Genomic DNA, 12,132 nt, shown 5'->3' on the forward strand with positions numbered 1-12,132 from the left:
ACCGAAAACATATTGGCGATGTTGATATCTCGACGCTGTTTAGGAAATACAGTATAACATATAACATAACATGGATGTAGGCTTAGTTTAATTATTACTCTTATTCATAAAGGATTTAAAAACACACCATAGGTAGTAAATTCCATTCATTTCTTTACAGACAAAAAAAACCCCAAAAAACTACAAATAAACAAACAGATAAACAATCAAACAAAAAAAAACAAACAAACGAACAAAAAACAAATTGTTACATAAACTTATTGCTTTTGAATGAAAAATAAAGAGAATAAAGAGCCACGGGCTTAATGATGAACTCTATACCCATTGGTCAATCAAAACAGTTTTTAAGTTGGGGACAGCAAAATGGCCGAACATTTCATTGCCAATACTCTTCAATAGTCGTAACGTTACTTCCTTCCTAATGACGCATGGTAACTTAGTAACACTGGCTCTAAACTATCGGAACAATGGCGGACGCCGTATGAAATATTTCTCCGGCGAACATAAAATCGTATCCAGAGGAAAAAAACAACATAAATTTGATCATGTTTTGACTTTTACACATTCTGATCACAAGGCATATGAAAAGTTCTAGCCAGCATGAAGAATAAAACGTAATGATTTTCTTTGTTTAGATGGCCGCCGTTGCCGGGCGGCGTGACATCAGACTACTGAATCCTATTGAAATTTTCGGACAAGTTTGAAAACCACTGGGTTAGAGCACAGACTAGAATTAATCTGTGGGTTAGAGCGATGTGCATGTTGAGTTAAACTGTTAGAATATGAATTAAAATGAAGTTGTAATGCCAACGTAATAAATAATATGAAAGTGAAGGTAGGCTTCACTTTTATTACAAGAACAGATCAAATGAACGTTTCGGGTTTCCCCTTTATCAACACAACAGGATGTATGAAACACTACAGATGACATTATCTCATTCATCTGTAGTGTTTCATTCATCCTGTTTTGTTGATAAAGGGGAAAGTCGAAACGTTCATTTGATCTGTTCTTGTAATGAAATTGAAGCTTACATTCTATTTCCTATTATTTATCTTCGAGCAGCAACATTTGCATTAATGTCAACGTAACAAATCAGGGAGTAGGCACTGATGCAAGATAATAAATATTATCTGAAAAATTGTCTTTGAAACGATGCTAGACAAAGCACCGGGTAATCAGGGCCGGGGGGGGGGGGGGGGGGGGGGGGGTTCGATCGGGGCGCCTAAGTGGAGGTTGCTTCTAAATTTTTGGGATGGTTTGCTTTTTTATTTTCTTGTATTTTTTTTCTCTGCTAGGTCTGCCACTGTTTTATTCACACTTTACATATTATTATCTTTTTTATGTAATGTTAAACTGCTCAAAAGTGAAAAGCCAAATGAAATAAAAATATAACGAGCTGATTTAACCCTCTCCTTACCAACTTTTGGAAAATTGTTAGATTCGTTACGTTACAACCAACATTATTCTTATTCAAATTTCTCTTGTACATCATAAGATTTAAAGAAAACGAGCATTGTGTTGTAGAGTGTGTTTTGCTAAAGAAGTTATGCATGGCAAGAATTTTACTGCTATTATGTTAGAGTGATAAAAATAGATAAATCTATTTTTGTGTTAGTTGGGTGTGTGGTTTTGGGGAAGATCCTGAAAATGGCTGGTATGGAGAGGGTTAAAGCTGTAATGTAATATTAACTGTCACGTTCGTGTTAACATGCGATCGACGTCGCATTATATTTATGTCGAATTGATAGCGTTTTCCGTCATTCTATAGAAACCCACCTTTGATTCGATCCCTGATTCAATGGCTGATAATCGTCGTGTCGTACACGAAATAAATTCCGAATTGGTTAGCAATGAAAAAGTATCCTTTTTTATTTTATTGAATCTAGACAGACGCCATTTGAGAAAGCTAAATAATTAATTGTATTGTCGGAATTGACATGTTTATAATCTTGATTTATTATAAGAGAACAGCGTGGCTCAGCGGTACGGTCTTTGCTTCGTACCCAAAAGGTACGGAGTTCGACAACCCACCTCGTTGTGTGGCATTGAGCAAGTCACCTCGCCCTAGCTCACTTTGAGGGTCCTGCACTGCGACTGATGCCTGGGTTATTCCAGTCTTTACTTGGAATAGACCCTAAAGACAAATTTCCCCTCGGGGGATGAATAAAGGGAGTTAAACAAAAAACAACAAAATACTGTCTTTTCCCCTATGAAAATAATTTAAAGTAAAATCGATAATAAATAAATAATGTTTACGTGTAACCAGCTTTAATTGTCTTGAAGGTCATATCTATGAAAAGACACAATGTCAAGTTATTGTTTCACAAGGTACCTAGATTATGCGAATTGATTATGGTTTTGCTTAACCGGGTTAGCGATATCAGACTATCAAATTTTGTTCGTTATATCAAAAGGTTAAATTTTATTGCATATCAAAATCTCTAATTCTGTTGCTCATATAAGAATGTTTCATTTTGGTGCTCGTATCAAAATGATTCATTTTGTTACTCATATAAAAATGTTTCATTTTGGTGCTCAAATCAAAATGTTTCATTTTGGTGCTCAAATAAAAATGTTTCATTTTGGTGCTCAAATCAAAATGTTTCATTTTGGTGCTCAAATCAAAATGTTTCATTTTGATTTTGATGCTCATATCAAAATGGTTCATTTTGTTGCTCACATCAAACTGGTTACTTTTGGCACTCCTCGCCCCAATCTTCATAGTCCTCTTTCACCTCCACTGCACCTCTCCCTCCTCCTCCTTCCCCTCTCCACCTCCTTATTCTTATACTCCCCCCCCCCTTCTCTCCTTTGCACCACTACCACCACCACCACCACTACTACAACAACAACAACAACTACTACTACTACTACTACTACTACTACTACTACTACTACTACTACTAAACTAATAAATAATAATATAATAATAATAATAATATAATAATAATAATAATAATAATTTTAAAAAATAAAAATAATAATAATAATAATAATAATATAATACTAATAATAATAATAATAATAATAATAATAATAATAATAATAATAATAATACAACTACAACAACAACAACAACAACTACTACTACTACTACTACTACTACTACTACTACTACTACTACTACTACTACTACTACTACTACTACTAATACTACTGCTATTACCATTACTACTACTACTACTACTACTACTACTACTACTACTACTACTACTACTACTATCACTACTACCATTTTTATATGACCTATGATACTTGTACAATACCTTAACTCAATATCCACTCGCTGTCTTAACACATGAATGAAAAAATGAATATGATTTTGATATAATAATGTATTATATATATAACCAAGTATAACATGCTGTCTTTGAAATCGTATGGTGCCGATAGTATTCCTTCCCGGGCCTTTAGTCAATAATATAATACTTGTCTCAATCATAATATGGTTTCATTCAAAAGCTTCTTCTCCCCTTTAATGCCGAATGTATTGCTTTTTCTGTCTATTATGTACCTATGTCTTTCATCTATTGAAAACATTAGACTTTTGGAGTCGAGTTTCGCTCTTCACTCGCCTCTCTTCTCTACTTCCCCTCTTCTCTCCTCCTTCTCTTCTTCTCTCTTCTCTTCTTTTCTTCTTCTCTTCTCTTCTTCTTCTTCTCTTCTTCTTCTTCTTCTTCTTCTTCTTTTTCTTCTTCTCTTCTTTCTTCTTCTTCTTCTTCTTCTTCTTCTTCTTCTTCTTCTCTTCTTCTTCTTCTTCTTCTCCTCCTCCTCCTCCTCCCTCCTTCTTCTCTTCTTCTTCTTCTTCTTCTTCTTCTTCTTTCTTCTTCTTCTTCTCTCTCTCTTCTTCTTCTTCTTCTTCTTCTTCTTCTTCTTTCTTCTTCTTCTTCTTTTTCCCTTTCTTCTTCTTTTCTTCTTCTCTTCTCTCTTCCCATCTTTATTCTTCTGTTTATTTCGTCTTCTTCTTCCTCTTCATCTTCTTGCGAATTTGTGGTCTGGACTAGAGCTTTTCTCGGGGAAAAGTGTCATGACACTAGACTAGAAAAGTGAGTGGAACAAGCCCTTGTGTTGATAAAACAAGAAATGAAGTGAGTAGAAAAGTCCAGAAGACAATAGAAGATACACATTTCGCGGCGGCGATGGGGGCTCGAACCCACGATCTTACAACCCGCCTGGCCGAGAAGAGCGTGACTCAACAGTACAAATTCAATGGAGCAAAAAGTAAAAAGCAAAAGGTAAAACAAAAACAAAACGAAAAAGCTCATATGGCAGTGTCACGCTCTCCTTGGCCAGGCAATGTTGTCGTGCCATGATTCTTTGTTTGCTTTTTGAAAATCAATTTTCCCCATAACTTGGGGAAAAAAATTAAAGAACTAGGCCTAACGAAAGATGTTTAAAAGAGTACAAAAGGCACACACAACACAACAAATAATAAAGCAAAACTTTATTTTAGTATTGGAATTGTATTATATGTAAAACCCTGCCTTTAATTTTAATATATCTACATACTAAACTAATTCGTGATATGAATATAGATCAAAGGCAATTATTGTGTTACAGGGGAAGAATGGGTGACAATATTTAAAAACATTAATACATTAAAACATTAATACATTAAAACATTAAGATTTTAAGTGATGTATTCATTAATTAAATTTTATTGTTTGAGTGACAGGTTTTGATCGACGTTTCTGTTTTTGGAAGTTTGTTCTGTTTCATTCATACTAATTATTAATTACTTTTTACAGTCCATAGTTTCTAGCATCTTAGTAATAATTTCCTCCATTTTAAATTTATTTTTAAAAATTAATTTAAATTGATAATAATAATAATAATAATAATAATATATAATAATAATAATAATAATGAAAATAATAATAATAATAATAATAATAATAATAATAATAATAATAATAATAATAAATAATAATAATAATAATAATAATAATAATAATAATAATAATAATAATAATAATAATAATAATAATAATAATAATAATAATAATAATAATATCATTGTAATCACACATTATTATTATTATACAATTTATTGAAGCATCCAGGAGGCAAAGAAGCCCTTTCCGTTGTTGCTCTTGTCTGAGGAGAACTTGACCACAAACATACCAGTATGAGAGGTCAATGTTGGAGGTGCGGTCTTCCCACAGAATCGACCTAGCTGCGTATTGCCGTCCGATACCTGAAACGTAGTTAGGGGTTTGTCAGTTGGTAGAATGTGGCTTGATAAACTTGATATATACAAATAAATGACAATAGGCTTCAACACCCGTGACGTCACTTCCCTCGTATTGACACAAAGTAACTTAGTTACTGGTTCTAAACTATTGAAACAATGGCGGACGCCCTTGTGAAATGCTACTCCGACGAGCATGAAAGTGTATCCAGAGGAGAAAAACATTGTAAATCTGATCATGTTTTGCCTTTTATACGTTCTGATCACATGACATTCACATTCCAAGACAAAGACAGAAAGCAACTGGAGCACAAATTGGAGCAGAGCGCAAAACCAGGAATTGTATTTCCATCATCTGCCATGCATAACGATGAGATATTAACCAAAAGTTTCATATTTGAAGCTATAAATTGAATGTAAAGAACTGAACAAGTGTTTATGAAAGGTGCCAGAAAAAAGCACGAAAGAAAAATACAAGTTGAAAAAAAACATCCCAAAAATTCAGTCGACCTCGACTGGGGATCGTACCTCAAAACTTTCGATTACCGGTCAGACGTGCTACCCTTACAGCACAGAGACTCCCGATTGTTGGGACACTTTTAATACCTATATTCTTCACAAGGGTACGCGTTTTACGCTTTACGATGTTAACCATCGCTTGCATCAAATAACACATACATTGAACACGAGAGGACGAGGACGAGAACATAATTTGAGTTGCTCCATTTTATTTTTTGGAAAGTCTCAAATTAAGAAATTAAGGAGCAGGCACCGGGTGTAAGATATTCAGTCTTTATCTTACACCGGTGCCTGCTCCTTAATTTCTTAATTTGATACTTTCAAGTAAATTGAATGTACAGCATCTAGTTCATCTCCACATAACACCACTTTAAGGGATGTTTTGGGTCGTTTCTATATGAAAAAAAAAACATAAATTGCCTATATTGTGCGGTTTTAATCATTCTGTATCGTCATTGTACTAACGGGTAAAGTTGCTGGGAAGAAAAGAAGAGGGAGACAGAGGATATATTACATTGGTGGAGGAGGAACAGGATTCAAGCTATTGAGAAGATCTGAGGACAGATATGGTTGGAGGGACATGATCGCCGATGTCTGCAACAGGCCTGGCACTTGATGATGATGATGATGATGATGATGATGATGATGATGATGATGATGATGATGATGATGATGATGATGATGATCGTCATTATAGGATAAAAACATGTTTTGTTTAAAAACACTTTATCTGTGTTGATATCCGTTTTGCTTCCTGATTTGGGGGTGTGGCATCAACAAGTATAACTGTCCTGTGGCAAACTTTCCATAAAAAAAAACTAATGAAGGAATACGCTTCAACCGTCGTAACGTCACTTCCCTCGTAATGACGCATGGTATCTGGCTCTAAACTATCGGAACAATGGCGGATGCCCTTATGAAATATTTTTCCGACAAACATAAAAGCGTATCCAGAGGGGAACAAAAAAAAAAAAACAACATTATAAATCTGATCGTGTTTTTGACTTTTACACATTCTGATCACAAGACATATGAAAAGTTCTAGCCAGCATGAAGAATTAAAAAGTACCGATTTTCTTTGTTTAGAACCACGATGGCCGCCGTTGCTGGGCGACGTGACATCAGACTTTTGAATCCAAGTACATCCATATTCTTCTCTCTTATCAACATTGTGGCATGTAGGCTAGGCCTATTTGTGTCACCATAGAGAGATTTTATAGATTTCGCTTATGGGATTTGTATCAGAACATTACAAGGTTGCGAATCAAAATTTTATAACAAAATTGATGTTGAAATTTTACAATTTATTAAATAATAAGTTAAAATACATACTATATCATATCCAAAAAAATCTGTATATGGTATCATAATAGATTATCTGTGTCATAACTGTGGACATTTTCAGACAATTTTAGGAAATATATTCTGAGAAATACTTGACACAGTATCCCATACCCCTAGAAAAATAACATATGGATAAATAGCTTTCCATTTTTTACAATCTTCTTACAACTTATACCCTTTTCGACCGTGTTTTTCGTGCCTTTATAGTGTATTTTGAGAAATTGCACTTCAATAATAATTATCTATGTTTAAGATAATAAAATATTATTTTCCACTTCTAGGTGAAAGCAATGTCCAAAAAAAAAATTAATTAAATAATCCCGACTTCACCCACAATCGATTTCTGTCTCTCTGCGTGACCAACTAAGCTCCCTCAATTTTCGCATCTTTTTTTCCTTCAACAAGTTGAAATATAAAGTCAAAGGTCAAGGTCATGGACTTTCCAGTGGTTTGATGGTCAAGTTCTAATCGTCCTTGAGACTTCTTGGGTAAACGATTTCGATCCCCTTTATGTATGACGCGAGTGCTCTACCAACTTTACTATCGGAGACCCCCCCCCCCCCCCCCCCCCCCCTCCACACACACTCTCGTATAAATAAATAACTTACCACTATATAGTCGTACTCGCAGCTTTTCCCTGCCTCGAGTTCAAATACAGGGTCAAAAGTCAAGGCTATTGCTTTTCCACTGACGTTTCGTGGCTTGATTGTCCAAGTGCAATCCACTTTGTTTGGATAAAGAGTTGGATAATTTGTAGACATTAGGTACCCACTGTCTTTGTCGTAAGTACCTCCACAACCTGGGACTGAAATGAAAAATAGAGCAAAGTCGACATGGACTTTGATAATCTAAATTGTTATGGGATTTTTGTTGTAATGTTGTAAAAACTCAAATTTCGAAATTATTGTCTCAACTACAACATCAAAACAAGTCCATAATTGCGTTCAGTTATCAAAACTGCAAATACACACACACACACACACACACACAGACAGACATATATATATATATATATATATATATATATATATATATATATATTGGTTGGCAACCAATGTTTTATTTATTCATCTTAACGACGCCACTACCACATTATCTCATTCATCTGTAGTGTTTCATTCATCCTGTTTTGTTGATAAAGAGGAAACCCGAAACGTTCATTTGATCTGGGGTTTTTTTTTTTGTAATAAAATTAATGCTTACATTCAATTTCACATTATTATTTATTACCAGAATCCCAGGAAACTGCGAATCCTTCCCCATCTTTGTTGACATCCGAGTGGAAGAGAATGACGATTCGTTCGTTGAAGGACCTGATGACGGGGGGTCGGTCCTGACCACACCATTTGCCATTGGCGATCAGCGACCCGTTGGAAAAGGAGTCCAAGACCTGCAGACATTACACGGAAATGATGGTATTAAAAAAAAATATGAGATTTTATATATCGCAATATCCACTAAATGTGCCCAAAGCGCTTTACAAGGGGAGCACTGGTCAAAAGCAACGTTTAACATTTAGGACGGGAGATGACGCCTGTTATGCGATGTTATAATTTTTTTATCGGACAGAGACAACGCTGTGGTATTTTTTTAAAAATGAGCTTTTATATAGCGCAATATCCACGACATGTGCTCAAATCGCTTTACAAGGGGTGCTCTGGTCAACAAGAGGCGATGTTACAATTTTTTTTCGGACAGAAACAACGCAGTAAACAGGACCTCCCGATCCGAAAGCGAGTGTCATACCACTAGACCACATAGACACACAAACGATAATTATGGTATAGAGTATTCTGTATTCTAAAAAACTTAAAACCATCTGTAAAATTATGGCCGAGTGAAAAGTTAAGGGAAAAAAGAGATCGTCCCCCAAGAGGAAAGAAAATCGTGATGTCAATAAACTGGTTCCAATCTCATTGGAAGTGTAAAACCACTCTTCCTGAGAACTGGATACATACATTTGTGTAATTGATCTTCTGGTTTCAGGGTGATTTGCTTCTTATTTACTAGTCTAAAAATATACTGGTCGTCAATACAGATCATCCATCCTCGCTTTTTTAACGTCCTGCAATCCTAAGAATCTTCTTATAGATAGTATGCGCTTGGCTATGAAGCTCACAACATTGCCATCCGGATATCACGGACCAACACACAAAACTGTGTGTATCCATGAACATGTATAGTCGGGTTAATACAGTTCAGTGAGTATTACTCATAAACGCGGATGGCAAAAAACAATAACAAAGACCTGAGTGACGTCATCTTCGAACTATCTATACGTCCTGCCATCTTTATGTAACCTATTCATGATTAGTACTCCGAAGCACTGTCTACATACACACTTCCGTGATTCAGGAATCCAAAAAGTAGATGTTTTGATGTCACGACTTGTCTAGGTTAAATCATATAGAAGTATTATAATTCGCCAAGAGAAAGCCCAAAATGCATGTTTGGTGGGTTACATAACCCTTCCCGCCCAACCCCCCTATCCCCCCCCCCCCCCCCCCCCTATTGAAGCATTTTATACGGGTAGCAATATAAAGTTTCACATCCACTTTGTCCATCATTAGAAGATAACTTTTCGTAGAAATCACAATGAAATTCAAAGTTACTATGTACAACCCTCACACTTTCAAGGTAGTTAGAATTGTCTATTAATGATGTACGTTTAGGTAAAATACTCACAACATCCGTCAGTCGGATATAAAGTATCAACACACAAAACTATGTGTAACCTCGAACTTTTATAGTCTTACTGATAATATTTAATAAGAAGTAATTATCAAAATGGCTGTCTAAAAACAATAATAAAGAGTTGAGTGACGCCAATTTCGTTCCTTCTATATGTGACCCCTCGTCTCAAAACGGTATTACATCGGGATGGACCAGATGTTAAAAAGTCAAGTTATAATTAAACTGGTCAAAATTTACGAAACGTTGGTATTTAGCACAGTAAAATATGATATTCCTTCTCCTCTATAAAGCATATGAACTCAACTTAAGCATGATATTTCTGGCTACAAATTCCATTTTCAGCCTCTTAATCATCCCGACTTAACACCGTTTTGAGATGAGGGGTCACAATCTCATTAATAAATATTCACCTGAACATTGTCGTAACCGCAGTCAAAGCGATTCATCTCAAGGTCAAATTCTGGGCTAAAGGTCAGCTGGATCCTCTATTCAGGGTCAAGGTTGATTTCCCAGCGGCAATCAAGGTTTCCTGGGTAACCGGTCGGGAAAAGAGGCGAGGTAAAGTTGCCGTGCGCTGAGTAAAATACGTCACCACAAACTGTAGAGGTGGGGATGTTGGGGGTGGGGGGTATTGAAAGAAAAAATGAATAGTTCAAATCTAACTTAACAACTTTGATACTGTCCTTTTGTTGGCTAGGGCAGAACTGATTTGCCTACCGTGTATTACTAATTTAAGAACAGAGTCAAGGTTGACTCAGTAACCGGAGCAAATGAAACTAAGGTAATCGTCTATCGCGAAGAGATGAATGATTGCTCGAATCAATATTGTAGAAGTTGATCATGCTTATACTTGAAATAATTATAGGTAGGTAGGTAGAGAGGCAAATAAATCAATAAGATAGATAAGTAGATAGATAGATAGATAGATAGATAGAAAGATAGATAGATAGATAGATAGATAGATAGATAGAAAGATAGATAGATAGATAGACAGATATACTGATTGATTGATTGACACATAGCTCAGATAGATAAATAGATGCAGATAGATAGATAGGCGATAGATAAATAAATAAAAAGATACATAGACGTAGAGCCCATTTATTAGGCTCATGGAGCCGGAATTTAACCCGGTTTCTAAAGCGTGAACGGACAATAGCAATTACTTTCTACCTTCTTGATAGGACGATAGTCTATCGCAAAGTACTTGCAGTCCCACACCAATCACTGCTGGGTGGACAAAGGGGGGGGGGGGGTGGGGGAAATCTCGATTGCAGCTTAAATTTATCTCAGCCCCTTTTTGTGTGTGTGAGGCGAGTACTCTACCAATTGATGTCATATATATAGATCACCATCACCATCAACCTCTTCATCACTACCACCACCACCACCATCATCATCATCATCATCATCAGCAGCAGCATCATCATCATCATCATCATCATCAGCATCATCATCAGCATCATCATCAGCATCATCATCATCAACCTCATCATCATCACCACCATCATCATCATCATCATCATCTTCATCATCATCAACCTCATCATCATCATCATCATCATCATCATCATCATCATCATCATCATCATCATCATCATCATCATCAGCATCATCATCAGCATCATCATCATCAACCTCATCATCATCATCACCACCATCATCATCATCATCATCATCATCATCTTCATCATCATCAACCTCATCATCATCATCATCATCATCATCATCATATCATCATCATCATCATCATCATCATATCATCATCATCTTCATCATCATCATCATATCATCATCATCATTATCAGCATCATCATTACCAGCTTCATATAAAGCATGGAATCCAATGCCATTTTTGCCGTCATCCGAGTGGAATGCCACGGCCATCCTGTTCCCCGTGGACAATATCAAACCAGGCATATTTGATCCACACCTGTGCAGCATTTTAATCTCTTTGCCATTACTGTCATAATCAAACACCTGAGAAGAAATAAAGGACCACAATTATAAACCCGTTTTTTTTCTAATTTCTTTTTTTTTTTTTTTTTTTTTTTTTTTTTTTTTTTTTTTAAAGTAACACAATCTACCTCTCCAACGAAATATACCGTCAAAAACAAACGAAGAAACAAAATATAAAGACAACATAATACAACCCCCTTCTCTTCCCCCCCCCCCCCCTGCCAAAAAAGCACTAAAGGAAAATAAAAATAATAATAAAAACAATCAAATACGGTAAGTGTTCTGTTGCCATTGGCACTGGCTTAAAAAAACTATAAGATAAGTGCAGATCGTCGAAAGTACACATTTTTGTGAGTAAAAACTAAAAAAACAAACTGATTTTACAGGTTATTGAGTTAAGAGTGAACGAGATACTACGAAATCA

At 35.6% G+C, this 12,132-nt stretch overlaps 1 protein-coding gene across 1 annotated transcript in view; it reads right to left on the reverse strand.

The window, feature by feature from the left end:
• Positions 1-5,117: 5,117 nt before the first annotated feature.
• The window catches only part of LOC144957594 (procollagen C-endopeptidase enhancer 2-like), a 33,158-nt gene continuing 26,143 nt past the window's right edge, over positions 5,118-12,132 (reverse strand). The window contains exons 6-9 of the mRNA XM_078888936.1: positions 11,570-11,729; positions 8,286-8,445; positions 7,664-7,860; positions 5,118-5,198 (exon numbers count right to left, since the gene is read on the reverse strand). Coding sequence (XP_078745062.1) covers positions 7,716-7,860; positions 8,286-8,445; positions 11,570-11,729 — 465 coding nt within the window. The 3' untranslated portion in view covers positions 5,118-5,198; positions 7,664-7,715. The remainder of the gene's footprint in view (positions 5,199-7,663; positions 7,861-8,285; positions 8,446-11,569; positions 11,730-12,132) is intronic.

The sequence above is a fragment of the Berghia stephanieae genome, chromosome 12 (assembly GCF_034508935.2).
Source record: "Berghia stephanieae isolate SIO BIC M18660-M18661 chromosome 12, UCSD_Bste_1.3, whole genome shotgun sequence".
Classification (NCBI taxonomy): domain Eukaryota; kingdom Metazoa; phylum Mollusca; class Gastropoda; order Nudibranchia; family Aeolidiidae; genus Berghia; species Berghia stephanieae.